Genomic DNA, 15,123 nt, shown 5'->3' with positions numbered 1-15,123 from the left:
TTTCTTGTTAATAGTACTTTCTTATTTGAATTAAAAATAAATTTCTTTTCCCATCACCAATCCGACACATTTTCCACTTATATAACTTTTAGGACTAGTATGTCAAATGAAACATATGTGTGTGTGTGTGTGTGTGTGTGTGTGTGTGTGTGTGTGTGTGTAGGTCTTGGCATATTCGGGTCTTTTCCCATAAGACTGAGAGTGTCTTGGCGACGTTTTGACGAGGTCCCACTCGTCATCTTCAGGCTGGTGTCTTCGGCTTCATGCTTGTGCGAGCAAAGCGTGATCAGAGCTACCATCTCTCTATAAATATTGGTGGGGTTGTGTGTGATGCTGGCTTTGTTGCTGTAAGTGGGTTGGTTGGCTGTGTTGTTACATCCTGATTGATTGATTTGATTGATTGATTGATTATATTTATATGCCGCCCTTCTCCCTAAGGACTCAGGGCGGCTCACAACAATAAAAACTAAAAAAGAACATGAAAATACAAAATTTAAAAAAGAATTAAACAGTAGATACGTTCAATACATAGTAATTTAACCCCATAAAATAAAATTTAAAACCATAGTTAGTCCAGGCCCGATTGTTGAAACATCCATGTCTTCAGGTCACGGCGAAAGGACCGAAGGTTGGAGGCCATCCGCAGCTCCGGAGGCAACTCATTCCAGAGGGTTGGCACACCCACAGAGAAGGCTCTCCCCCTAGGGGTCACCAGCCGGCATTGCTTAACCGACGGAACTCTGAGGAGGCCGACTCTGTGGGAGCAAACTGGGCAATGGGAGGTTGACAATGGCAGCAGGTGGTCTCGCAAATACCCCGGGCCTAAGCCATGTAGGGCTTTAAAGGTAATTACTAGCACCTTGAATCGCACCCGGAGGACAACCGGAATGATGATGGAGTTATTGTTTGCAGCTTAGTCGGCTGTTTTGTAACATCCTGTGTGGCTGAGGTGTTGGCTGTGTGCCCATTAGCCTTTTGTGTTGTAATGACTTGGGTGATGGGCTGTGTGATGACATCCTGACCTCTAGTGCAGTGATATCCTGAGTTCTGGGCTGCAACATCCTGGGTGGTTGGCTGTGTTGTGACATCCCGAGCTTTAGTATTGTAACCTCCTGAGTTCTATGATGTAATGTCCTGAGCAGAAGGCTGTGGTGTAACATCCCGGGCTCTGGTTTGGCTCCAAGTTTGCGGTCTGGCTTTGTGTTCATGGCGTGTGTCAGTTTGCTTTGTGTGGGGGTCGGACCCAAATGGGGACACTGCAAAAACTCCAGTCGAAATGATGGTTAGTATCTAATAATTTGAGTTTAGTGCTCTCAGGAAGCTACATGGCACTGGAACCTGGGTGAGAATAATCAGGGATTCAAACAAAAACATTGCCCTTTTATTCTATACATGTTTACGTTTACGTTTACGTTTTATTTAATTTATATACCGCCCTTCTCCCTGGGGACTCAGGGCGGTTCACAGGGCATATAAATAAAAATACAGTACTATACAAAAGTTAAAACAAAGATTAAATCAGTGCCCAATTAAAAAAACAATAATGCAATCTAAAATGACAATTTAAAACCCAGCTCCCCCATCAGGCCAGACCGGCCAATTCAAACAAATGGGTCTTCAGACCATGACGGAAAGTTCGGAGGTCCGATACCGTCCGGAGCTCCACCGGCAGTTGGTTCCACAAAGCCGGGGCACCCACAGAGAAGGCTCTCCCCCTGGGGGCCGCCAGTCGGCATTCCCTGACCGGAGGCACCCTGAGGAGGCCCTCTCTGTGGGAACGCACAGGGCGGAGGGGAGTTGAAGCCGGCAGCAGGTGGTCCCCGAGGTACCCCGGACCCATGCCATGTAGGGACTTAAAGATCATAACCAAGACCTTGAACCTCACCCGGAAGACAACTGGTAACCAATGCAGCTCGCGGAGCAAAGGTGTAACATGGGAGTACCGGGAAACTCCCAAGACAACTCTCGCGGCCGCATTCTGTACCAGTTGGAGCCTCCGAGTGGTCTTCAAGGGAAGCCCCATGTAGAGAGCATTACAGTAGTCAAGGCGAGAGGTCACGAGCGCATGAGTGACCGTGCACAGGGCATCCCGGTCCAGATAGGGCCGCAACTGGCGCACCAGGCGAACCTGGGCAAAAGCCCCCCTAGTCACGGCCACTACATGATCTTCTAGGGTAAGCCGTGAATCTAGGAGGACTCCCAAGTTGCGAGCCCTATCCACGGGGGGTAAGAGCTCACCCCCCATAGAAAGAGATGGAACATTTTGAATGTCCCGGGATGCCGGAATGCACAGCCACTCAGTCTTGTCAGGGTTGAGCTGAAGTCTGTTCCTCCCCATCCAGACCCGAACCGCCTCCAGGCAACGGGACATCACAGCGAGGGCATCACTGGGGTGGTTTGGGGTCGAAAAGAAAAGTTGGGTATCATCGGCATATTGATGATACCCAACTCCAAAACCACGAATGATCTCACCCAGCGGTTTCATGTAGATGTTGAACAGGAGAGGCGAGAGAACCGACCCCTGAGGAACTCCACAAACGAGAGACCTAGGGGCCGATCTCTGCCCCCCTGCCAACACCGACTGCGAACGTCCCAGGAGATAGGAGGAGAACCACCGAAGAACTGTGCCTCCCACTCCCAATCCCCTGAGACGCCGCAGCAAGATACCATGGTCGATGGTATCGAAAGCCGCCGAGAGGTCTAATAGGACTAGGACAGAGGAGTATCCCCTGTCCCGAGCCCTCCAGAGATCATTCACCAGAACGACCAATGCCGTCTCCGTGCTGTACCCGGGCCTGAAACCCGATTGGTAGGGGTCCAGATAATCCGCTTCATCCAGGACCAGAGGGAGCTGATGCGCCACCACACTCTCAACAACCCTCGCAAGAAAGCGAAGGTTGGAGACTGGACGAAAGTTGTTCAATACAGCTGGGTCCAAGGCAGGCTTCTTGAGGAGAGGTCTCACCACCGCCTCCTTCAAGACGGTGGGGAAATAACCCTCACTCAAAGAAGCAGATATAACCACCTGGAGCCAGCCTCGTGTCCTCTCCCTAGCTGCATAAACCAGCCAGGAAGGGCACGGATCCAACAAACATGTGGAGGAGCTCAGCCTCCCCATAATCCTGTCCACTTCATCAGGGGTCACAGAATCAAACTCTTCCCAGATAACATTGACAAGACCGCCCGTGTCCTGATCGCCTGACTCTGCCCAGCTGGAGTCCAAACCGGTCCGAATCCAAGCGATTTTATCCGACAGATGTTGACTAAATTCCTCGGCACGACCCTGCAAGGGATCCTCCCTCACCTCCTGATTAAGAAGTGAGCGAGTCACCCTAAACAGGGCGGCCGGGCGATTATCTGCGGACGCAATGAGGGTAGAGAAGTAATTACACCTCGCCACCCTCATCGCTGCGAGATAAGACCTAATATAGGTTCTTAACCGCAACCGGTCGGGTTCGGATCGGCTCGACCTCCAACAGCTCTCTAGGCCCCGTTTCCGACGCTTCATCTCCCGGAGCTCCGCGGAGAACCATGGAGCTCGCTGGGATCTGCGCCGGGTCAGGGGCCGCAAGGGTACAACCCGGTCAAGTGCCTCAGTGGCTGCCCTTTCCCAGGTTTCCACTAAGGCATCCGCCGAGCTGTGAGCAATGGAGGCAGGTGGGGACCCCAGCGCCGCTTGGAATCTATCAGGATCCATTAAGCGTCTGGGGCGGTACCATCTAATTGGTTCCGTATCCCCACGGCGGGGGGTGGCAAAACGGAAGACCATCCGCAGGAGATGATGATCGGTCCATGACAGGGGCATAATAAATGGAGAGCCCCCACCAAGATCATCCAACCACCGTCTAGATAAAAAAATCAGGTCAAGAGTGTGGCCTCCCTCATGAGTTGGTTCAGAAATTACTTGCGTCAGGTCCATGGCCGTCATGGAAGCCATGAACTCCCGAGCTAGCTCCGATGAGCCTCCCAGGGATGGTAGATTGAAGTCTCCCAAAACTATAAGTTTGGGAAACTCAACCACCAACCCTGAGAGGATATCGAGCAGCTCGGGCAGGGCTGCCGCTGTACGACTAGGCGAAATGTACGTCAGCAGCAAACCCAACTGCGCCCCAGAACCAAATCTCACAAAGAGAGACTCACACCCGACTATCTGAGAAACGGTGGTCTCCCGCGGACATAAGGTCTCCCTAATAATAACCGCCACTCCCCCACCCCTACCTTGAGCTCTTGGCCGGTGCAGCACCCGGAAACCTGGTGGGCAGAGGTCAACCAAAGGGACCCCACCCTCTGGGCCCAACCAGGTCTCCGTGATGCAGGCCAGGTCCGCATGCTCACCCTCAACTAAATCCCTAACGAGGGGAGCTTTGTTAACCACGGACCTGGCATTCAGATATACCAGCCGGAGCTCAGGAGGCTGCACATCCTCGCTCCCGGAACCTCGGGGAAGAAGCAGAGGGTCGGAGCGCCTCACCGCTTGCAAGTAGCGGAGATGGCCCTCCTGGTAGCGATACGGCCCCCTGTCTATCCGCCTGCTGCCATTCCCCGTCATGGGAATTGGTAATCCCACGACCCGACATGTCACATAATGCCAGGAAACTATTGTGAGGATTGTCTGCTGCACTATTGGTTGCAGTTTGTCAATTTAGATGAAAGAGAGAAGGTAACCCTCGCTCGCCTAGGAGTCCTGACAACAAGACTGGTAGCACTATAACATGAATGGAAGTGCTCATAATTCATTCTCATAGGACTTGTGTTTCTTATCCTTTTAGATCCTGTCTAGCAAAACATTTATTTACTTATGCATTCACCTATTTTAGAACAGCCCTCATATCAACAAGAAAAAGCCTCTATCTTCTTGCATTACAAATCTCAACCAGGTGTAGTGACTCAGAGCTGTAGCAATCAGCAACATGTTTAGAAATTCTATTATGTTTCAAAATAGTCCAAATATAATAGATTTAGTGGGGCACCATTTTCTCTCACAGAAGGAGCTAATATTGAGCTGCAAAATCATGATTTGCACCACAAAATGCTCAAGTCAGGATTGAGAAAGATACCCTACTAAAATTCAATGAAATTATAATATATAAAATGTAAAATTGCCACACTGAGCTCCTGAATGAAAGGCAGGATACAAACTTAATAAATAAATACAAACACAAAAGAAAAAACAAAGAAAGAGAAAAAGAAGAACAAGACCAATAAAGTGTAAACATTCAAGTATAAGCTACTGTAGCAACTGAAATTGCAGAAACCACCTTCTAGAGCACTTGGGATGGTGGGAAGAAGATGCTTTAAAGCTGAAGTAGCAACTTTCAAATAATGTTTGAAAGTCAGACAGTCACGAAAAGGGTTAAAATCTGGCCAGCGGATGCTCTCAGTCAGCTGCAGGACTGCTTTGAAACCACTGACTAGAGTGTATTTGAAGATCAAGACCTGAATGTATATGCGGATGCCGTACTCTCTTATATCAAAGCGTGCACCGACAGCGTGACAACAGAAAAGTGCATTGGAATTGCAAACCCTGGATAACTGCAGAGGTACAAACACTCCTGAGATCCCGGGATTCTGCCTTTAAGGCAGGGGACAGGAACATGTACAGAGAGGCCAGGGCAAACCTCAGAAGAGGCATTAGGATGGCGAAACAACAATATAAACATAAGGTGGAGAACCACCTAACAGACAACAATCTGAAGCAAGTGTGGCTGGGACTGCAGCACCTAACCAACCATAAGGGCAACACGAGGAACACGGTTAATACCGATGCCTCGTTGATAAAGGAGCTGAATATCTTCTCTGCTCGCTATGAGGTGAAAAGACCAGACCCCGTGGCCTCTGCTGGCCGGCCTTCTGATTCTCAGCCACTCACCTTGTATGAACATCAAGTGAAATCTGTATTGAAGGCTGTGAATCCCAGCAAAGCTGCAGGCCCAGATGGGGTGCTGGGGATAGTGGTTAAGAATTGTGCCGATCAATTAGCAGGGGTCCTGACAAGGATCTTTAACATCTCCTTGCAAATGGCCTATGTACCATCATGCTTGAAAGCAGCTACCACTGTCCCAGTCCCGAAGAAAACAGTAATTGAGTGCCTGAATGACTACAGACCTGTTGCATTAACGTCTGTAGTGATGAAATGCTTCGAAAGACTGGTTCTCCAACCAGTCTTAGGACATGCCTCCCACCGGACTTCGACAAACATCAGTTTGCCTACAGGGGGAACAGGTCGACATATGATGCCATAGCTACTGCTCTACATTCTGTAGCAAGCCATCTGGAGAAACCTGGAAGCTATGTCAGGATGCTTTTCATTGATTATAGCTCGGCTTTCAACACCATTCTGCCGAGCATCCTTATAGAAAAGCTGACTAACTTGAATTTCCCCCCCTCCATCTGCGATTGGATTAAAGACTTTCTAATGGACTGGCTACAAACAGTGAAGGTCAGGTCTGTTTCATCCACCTCCCTGAAGCTTTGCAAGGGCTAGCAACAGGGCTGCATGCTTAGCCCCTACCTGTACTCACTGTACACATATGATTGTGTACCATCCGACACATCCACTGCGATCATTAAGTTCACAGATGATACCACCATTGTGAGTCTTATTACAGGTGGAGATGAAACAGCGTACAGGGGGGAGGTACAAAAACTATCCTCATGGTGTCTAGCAAACAACTTGCACCTGAACATCAGCAAGACAAAGGAGATGGTGCTAGACTTCCAGAGGAAAAGAGAGGAACCTGCCCCACTTTACATTGGGGGTGAGCTGTGTGGAGAGAGTTACCTCTTTTAAATTTCTGGGAGTCTACCTCTGTGAAGATCTTACCTGGAAAGTTAACATGGGTGGCCAGAAAGGCCCAACAGAAACTCCACTTCCTCACTTCCTTGCGGAAGAACAGGGTAGAACAACTGCTAATGACCTTCTTTTACCGGTCTATAGAGAGCGTCCTCTTACACTGTATTGTGGTTTGGTATGCTGGCCTGACAGCCGCGGATAGTAAGATATTACAAAGGGTGGTGAGCACAGCACAAAACATCGTGGGCTGTCCTCTGACACCACTCGATGACATCGCCAGGGCTCGCTGCCTTGGAAGAGTGAGGAAAATTCTCAGGGACGACTCACACCCTGGTCGGTACCTCTTTACTCTCCTACCATCGGGCAGGAGATACAGAAGTATAGCCAGCCATACCAACAGGCTGAAGAACAGCTTCTATCCATGGGCTGTCAGGCTCCTGAATGGGAAATAACTCTATGTATGATTGACTTATGAGGCCAGTGTGTTGTGCAATTAGCTCACATGGTGTAACAAGATGGTGGGTTTGTTGTCACTGTGAGTTGTGTGGGGGGGCACGAAGGGAGGCTCAGCCAATCTCAATGTATACATGGTTGTACTTTGACAATAAAGGTTCATTCATTCATGAAGTAGCAACTTTCAAATAATGTTCTGATTCTAACCTTTCCAGCCAGAAACTTGCAGTTTTCCACATATTATCTACCATATTTCTATTCTAATATTTGCTGAATATTGAAAGCAGGAATAATTAAACATGCAGAATACAGAAAATGAAGGAATTTTATCTAATGGAACGTAAATAACTAAGATAAACATACCAGCTGAAGAGTCCAGTTTTTCAGAGAAAGGAACTAAAGAAAGAAAAAAAGAAAACCAGGATAGATATGAGAGTTGGAGAACGTGGCAAGTCTACTGTTAGCATTTTTAAAGGGACCTAATGCATGCAAAAAGAGCAATTCTCCTCTTACAAGGCAAAAGAATGGTAATGATACAGACATTCCCCCCCGAAAGGAGTGGCATATGTACATCAGTAGTTTGGGAAATGCTAAGATATAATAACTTAACTCAAAAAAATTCAAAATCGTAATATGCTGCATTACATTATTATTTGAAAGTTCATATTGAGCTGGATTTTGTTCTTTGGTACAAAATAATTTCAAGATATAAAGAACACAAGGAAGTAATATTCTTCAAAATTCAAACTAACATTTTTCTTACTTTATCAACCAAATAATGCCACAATCATATCTGCAACAGTGATAATACAGAGTCACTATGCATACAATGATCAAAGTATTTTTCAGCCTTCGGCAAATTTGATGTTTCATAAACGCGCTTATTGTTCTTGTACTTCACTCATCTTTTCATAGCCTACTTTAATGAATTATTTTCATTTTCAAGCAAGTCTTCATTACATCTAACATAATATAGCTTCTGTGAAGGCAACTAATAAAAGCAGTGTGGGAAGGGAACAGGGGGCACTCATTCACATATAACCAGTTTGGTATTGCACAATAACCAATTTCTTCAGCCCAAACACTTGGGTCTCAGCAGCTTTCCCTCCTTGGAAAGAACTTGGCTAACCTGAGATGAAAAGCATCTATGCATCATTCTTACATCCAATTTACTGGTTTGGCAGAAATAATTTCCCACACATACTGTATTTACACATCCCCCTAAAGACACCAAGGTCAATGTGCTTCTCTTGAAGGACAAGTGAGGATATCTGCAATTGTCCAAATAGTACTACATTCTTGATTATTGCTCAAGTTTGATGGGAGATAGACTCCATCATTTGGAAAGCCACAATTTCCATACACTGTCTTTAAAAAAAGTGCCTCCCTGAACTTATTTTACTCAGTTGAAATAAGCAGAGTGATATACCGTAATTAAATGGAAATTTAAATATAGGAGGGGAAACCAAAATTACTCACAGTATTTATTTCTCCTGCTTTGGGCCCCCATGATGAATTTGGCTCCAATAAAATATCACATTCAAAACTCTTCTCATCATTCAGGCCTATTCCAGAATTGCTTTAAAGAAAGAAACAGCTGTGTTATTCTAGTCAGAATTTTGCAGGCAGAGGAATGTTCAAAACAGAACGTATTTTTAAAATATGAAATCAACAGACAAACAATAATGTGGTGGATTCTAGAGATTATTTAACTGATGGCATTTAACTGATAGAAATTATTTTACACAGATAAATAGTAACATATACCTATTTTCTTACCTGTTCTCATCTTTTGAAAAGGGCAGAACAATAATATTTCGGTGCTGAATCAGATCATTCAGTATTTTAGCTGTCTGGTAGGGCACATTATCCCCACCTTCACCTCCAGGAGGCAAGCCAATTACATGATCTCTTACTTTACATCCCTTTTATTAAAAAAGAACCGAGAGTGAAATCCAATGAGACAAATTACATAATACATAATTACAATGGACATAATCACACAATCTTTACAAACAAAAGTGATTTTGGCACAGTGGTTATAACATGTGTTATTTTGGACAGCCAGCATAATGTAGTAGTTAACGTGTTGGACTACAAATGAGGAAAATGAACTCAGCCTGTGTGTGTGTGGGTGTGTGTTTGTGTGTGCGCGCGCACACGCATGTGTGTGGACATACAATGAGGATGAGGGGCAAAGGGGGAAGAATGCTGAAAATAGCAATGCAGCATCATAATGCAACCCTGCCCCTTTTTGTATATGTGCTCTTACGCTGCACTCATCTATCAACTGATGCAGAACTGATGACATGATACTGCGTTTATTGTTTTGACAAAAGCAGCCAGAATCTGTGAAAATCCATGTTCCAGGTTCTAGTCCCCCCCTCCAATGCCACTTAGTGGATGCCTCTCAGCTCCCCTCAAAAGTTTGTTGTTGTGGGAAAATAGGCCTTGTACTGTACTTGTATCTGTGCATTTTGTCTGTCTGTCTGTCTGTCTGTCTGTCTGTCTGTCTGTCTGTCTGTCTGTCTATCTATCTATCTATCTATCTATCTATCTATCTATCTATCTATCTATCTATCTATCTATGCTATTTATTTATTTGTTTATTTATTTCATTTGCCACCCATCTGTTCTTGAACTCTGGGCAGCTTATAGCATAAAAACTTTAAAATCAGCAGAGACAAATACTCCTAACCCAGTAAAAAGTACCATCAAAGTAAAACCATAGTTACAAGATGGGAAAGGAGGGAGCCAGCATTGGGAGGGAGGGGGTGAGGAGGAGGTGGGATTAGCTCTTATTTAATCACCTCCATTAGGATACTCCCCTGTTGGATCCATTGGTCTGTGCATATTGAATAAAAGTAAATATTAACACTAGTGATTTAAATGCCATTCAGTGAATCATGCCTCTTTACAAGTCATAGTAAAACACTAAAAAGTAAGTTAAAATAAATACATAAACCAATTTTGCATGTTGCTTGGATGGCATTTATTTAAATAAATCTACAGTAGCTCATTAAAAGAGCAACAAAGTATTGAGGCTGGAATGAGATTAAGAGTACAAATTGGTTCAAAACTATGTGGCAGGAGCAGGATGATCTCAAAAGATTTCCTCCAAATACATACTTTTGGAATAGGAGCAGGATCAAACCTAAGAACCTTTTGGTTACAGCAGGGATATATTCCGGTACCAGTGGAACCAAGAGAACTTGCTACACCAGGATAGAGGACTGGTTGAGGATGATATTGGCAATGTGAAAACTCAGTGCACAGGAAAGTCTGCAAGAGACACCCAATAGCAACAAACATATAATATCACCATTACCATTCTTGAAGTCTTTTTATTTTTTGCTTAAAAAAGAAGAAAAGGCTGCAAATCAGACTGGACTGTCTGATGCATTGTTCTTAAATATATATTGCTTCAAAAATGCTACTGTACAAATTTTAAGACAACTAAAAATCTCTTGAGGGGGCTAAAAAAAATACTCACTTGATTACACCTTGAACAGGTCAACCAATTAATAGTTCCCCAAAGACGCCAGTATACATCTCGCCATGATTTTAATTCTTCAAAAAGACTCAGGAGATACTCATGGAGATCCCAAGATTTATCTCTGAAAAATGGTCACGTTACTTTTTTCAATCATATTATAACCTTGAACAGTCACTAAATCAGGAGTAAGCACCCTTGGTTCTTTTATGGCTCGTGGACTTCAACTCCCAGAATTCCTGAGCCAGCATGGCTGGCTCAGAAATTCTGGGAGTTGAAGTCCATGAGTCATAAAAGAGCCAAGGTTGCCTACCCCTGGTGTAGGGAGAAAAATATAAACTCTGGATGGAGATTAAATTCTAACAACCTTATTGGCATATCCATATTTATTTGACAACAATATAGAAGTGGCTTAGCACTGCTTCCTTCCAAGGAATTGTTTTGACTTCCCAATCTAGAATAAAGCCTTGGCATTTCCTCATTGTCCCCATCCAAATAGTAACCCAAGTGTGACCCTGCCTACCTTTTGTTTTCAGTCAAAGTAAATTACATATTTGAGCCACTAAAAGGGATTATATTGATCTGCTAAATTATTTTGTTAATTAATCTATATTTCAAAAGACCTTGTTCCCTAATCATTGTTCCCTAGACAGCACCTGGTTAAAACTGTCAGCTGGAATAATAGACAGAGTGTAGTTTATAAACTAAAACTTTCCTATAGCCTATATTAAAAGAAGTCAAGATAAAAACACTAAAAATGTTGCTGCAAAATGACTTTTTGAAGCACCTTATGTGAATATACAGTATATTTCCATGCTGATCCACGTTAATCTTTCCAGGAATACATGGGATTTTTCTTTCGGTATCCTTAATAAGAAGTTTCTTACATAAATAACACCTGCACAAAAACAAAAATATGAAAATGACATTACAAAACTGCACATGGCAAGGTAGTGCAAATCAGTGGAGAGCATTGTACCTGTAAAGGGTTGCAGCGTTTCCCTTAGAATCTGCATTCTGATACTTCGGATCAAACAGTCTTTCTATCTTCTTACAGAAAAGTTTGCTATTAGTTACAAAAAAAAAGACTCATAAAAATGAGTTACCAAGTATTTAACTCATATACTAAATGTTACATTACAAACAGAGAAGGAAAGTGCTTATAATATTGCAGCATTTTTTTAAAAAAATCTGCATAGTGATTCTGGTTCCTTGCATGGTGTTTTGCTCTTTCCTGTATTCAGTTCTTAATTTCTGATAGTGAGAATAATCTGAACTTAGTTACACAAGTCATACTGTTCTGATGGAGCAAAGAATTTGCCCAGATGGTTCTGAATATTAAAGGTAAAGGTAAAGGTTCCCCCACACATGCGTGCTAGTCGTTTCCAATTCTAGGGGCCGGTGCTCATCTCCGTTTCAAAGCCGAAGCGCCAGCGTTTGTCCGAGGACGTCTCCGTGGTCATGTGGCCAGCATGACTAGACACCAAAGGCGCACGGAACGCTGTTACCTTCCCACCGTAGTGGTCCCTATTTTTCTACTTGCATTTTTACGTGCTTTCGAACTGCTAGGTTCGCAGAAGCTGGGACGAGTAACAGGCACTCACTCTGTTACGCGGCACTTGGGATTCGACCCGCCAAACTGCCGACCTTCTGATCGACAAGCTCAGCGTCCTAACCCACTGAGCTGAGAACTAATATTAGTACTGTAGAATATAACAAGTACTCAAGGCAAAATTTCAAATTAAACATCCTGGGAGAGATAGCTTTCTAGTCTTTGCATGACACCCTGAAAGAAAGTTCACCTACTCTGGGTAATTGGTTGCAATGTCAAACTGCTCTTACTCATAGAATGTTTTTTTCAATCATTGACCAAAATCTGTTTTCCTGAAATTTATATTCAGTTTCCTACACTCTGGAACAAAAGTGGACAATTTCTGACATTATTTTATGTGACATCTTTTCAAATATTTGCAGATATTTAACAACCTCCTCAATCACTTTTTTTCAAGCTAAAACCTCCTACCTCAATCTCTTTTTACAGACTTAGAAAAAGTCTAAAACAATTCCAACTTTTCAGAATCCTATGAAAGTGTGATGCCCAGAACTAATCACAATAAAGGTGTGGGTGATGGAAGGGCTAGGGATGAAATCTGACCAAAGAAGAATAGAGTAATATTACATTAATAGTTCCTTGGGCTTGGTCCATTGGGTGACTGTGCTATATCCAAGGCCAGGAATTTTTTTATTTATTAATTGATCTAATTTCTATGATTTGTTCAAGCTCAAACTTTGTTCTGGGAGCTCAATCATAATTAACTAAATATTGCTCTCAATTGTGCACTTAATAATATTTCTTTCAAACTAATGATAATATGAATACAAAAGGAAAGGAGACAATTTGTTTTGCTCAGAAAGTACCTCTTAAATTTATCTCTCTTGTCCTTCACCTCTTCTACTTCATTATGTGTGAAAAGATCAGTTATGCGGGTTAGTAGGTTAGCATTAATGCAGTTCATATTGCATGGCGTAGCTACAATTGTACTCATATTCTTGTGGCAATAATTAATACATTTTTCTACCTAAAAAACATAAACATAACTCGCTTACTACTGAATAGTCATACAAATATTTCTTACAGTATTTTCATATTCCAAGAAAAGCATTAGAATGATCCTATGACCAGAACAAATGAATCACCCACACACTTTTATAGAGAGAGATTCAAATACTTACTGTTACCTATTAAGGTTGGAGTACAGTTGAAGAAAAACCTGCTAGATTGATCAGGCTGAGGCCAGGACTGGGTGGAGCGATTCCTATCCCAGCAATCCCAGTAAGTTTGGTCATTCTTAACACCGAAGAGGATTTTGTACTACACTAATTAATCTTTGAAGATAACTTGCATACAATTGGACATCATATAGCCTTATTTTTACACCATTTCAACAGATATGAAGCTATTATTTTGGATGATAACATGTCCCACCTCCAAATCTAAACTAATCAATAACTTTAATTATACATTTGTAAGTAAAAGCATAATAATATTGCAAGTTAGGGACATGCATATAAAGAATGAATATATTGTCATCTTTGCTTACTAAATATTTAGAAAATACAATCTACATTTTCTAAGAGCTTAGAAATTAAGGCAAATCATGATGTTTTTAAAGGTTCTACAAACTTCTGCACTTCCTGCTTTAGGAATTATCACAGAGAGACTTATCAAGAAAGGTTTTGAGTTAATTAAGCTTCATGCTTAAGCCAGCTGGATTTATTGTGTACCATCAAGCTGGTGTTGATTCTTAGCAACCACATAGTTTTTCTTCATAAAAACCAACATGAGGCATTTTTTAATACCAAATATTATTTGATTTTGAATAAAAGGATTTAAGGTTTTTTTAAAAAAAAAGATATGAAAAAAGAAGATAATTATAAGCAATTTGTAGTTATTAGCAAAGAGAACCAGTATCTACTGTATATGACCATAATCTCTGAAATGAATATCTAAATACCACAGAGATAAAACACTTGTAAAACCACTGCATTTATTTATTTATTTAAAAGATGGAATAACAAATATAATGGGATGTCAGACCACACAGATCAGCTCTGTGGGCTGTATGTTCTCATTCTAGATGAATTTAGAACAGCCAAAGATACAGAATGCTTATTGCTAGAGTATACTCACTAAAGAATCCATCTTCAGGAATTCAGAGGAAATAAGTATTGAAATGACATTGCTTGGTTCTTAAAAGAAAGAAGATAACAAATTGAAAAGTTATTAGATTTACAAATATTGCAAGTAGGTTAAAATGAAACTAGTTAAAAATGAAAGGAAAAATTGTAAAAGATGTCTTGCTTCAGAAAATCCGCGTTCTATAAAAATGGAGTAAGAAAAAGTTTGGAGATTTTTTGGGGGGCCCTTTTATCAACTACTTGGCTTGGATTATTTAGACTTTTCAATTCTACTTACATTTATATCTAAATAATTACATTGATAATTTAATGCTAAATAATTATTTGCTTCTTATTAATTTTTATCCTAACATGCTGCCAGAAATAATAGTGTAGGGTTTTACAATTCACATTATTATGATAAAGCAAGCCCCACAATGCTAAGAAACTAAAGAAAGTAACTACCTCGAACCAAGATTTAGAGTTTAAATCCTGACATTTTAAATGCATTATACAAAGACATACACAGTGTGGAATTTTGAGTTTCAAGCTATTGATCTCTCTTTGTGTGAAGACAAAATTTTCTGTTTTCAGAGCAGAATTGGCTCTCAATACTGAAAATTGAGTTGAAGAAAAAAACCAATTTCGAACTTCAATATATCTAACTTCTGTCCCTTATAAATTAGACCTTATGAAAGCACACTCC

The 15,123-nt window shown here is 42.2% G+C and overlaps 1 protein-coding gene across 1 annotated transcript in view; it reads right to left on the bottom strand.

The window, feature by feature from the left end:
* SANBR (SANT and BTB domain regulator of CSR) overlaps positions 1 to 15,123 on the bottom strand; it is a gene marked incomplete at both ends in the record, with an annotated part of 43,321 nt that overhangs the window by 13,601 nt on the left and 14,597 nt on the right. Inside the window, 9 exons of the mRNA XM_083348431.1 lie at positions 7,610 to 7,642; positions 8,726 to 8,825; positions 9,026 to 9,171; positions 10,376 to 10,528; positions 10,740 to 10,863; positions 11,527 to 11,637; positions 11,719 to 11,805; positions 13,158 to 13,318; positions 14,431 to 14,489. Coding sequence (XP_083204557.1) covers positions 7,610 to 7,642; positions 8,726 to 8,825; positions 9,026 to 9,171; positions 10,376 to 10,528; positions 10,740 to 10,863; positions 11,527 to 11,637; positions 11,719 to 11,805; positions 13,158 to 13,318; positions 14,431 to 14,489 — 974 coding nt within the window. The remainder of the gene's footprint in view (positions 1 to 7,609; positions 7,643 to 8,725; positions 8,826 to 9,025; positions 9,172 to 10,375; positions 10,529 to 10,739; positions 10,864 to 11,526; positions 11,638 to 11,718; positions 11,806 to 13,157; positions 13,319 to 14,430; positions 14,490 to 15,123) is intronic.

The sequence above is a fragment of the Vipera ursinii genome, assembly GCF_947247035.1.
Source record: "Vipera ursinii genome assembly, chromosome: 1".
Classification (NCBI taxonomy): domain Eukaryota; kingdom Metazoa; phylum Chordata; class Lepidosauria; order Squamata; family Viperidae; genus Vipera; species Vipera ursinii.
Note: the sequence above shows the minus strand (reverse complement) of the source record. Positions and strands in the feature narration are given on the sequence as shown.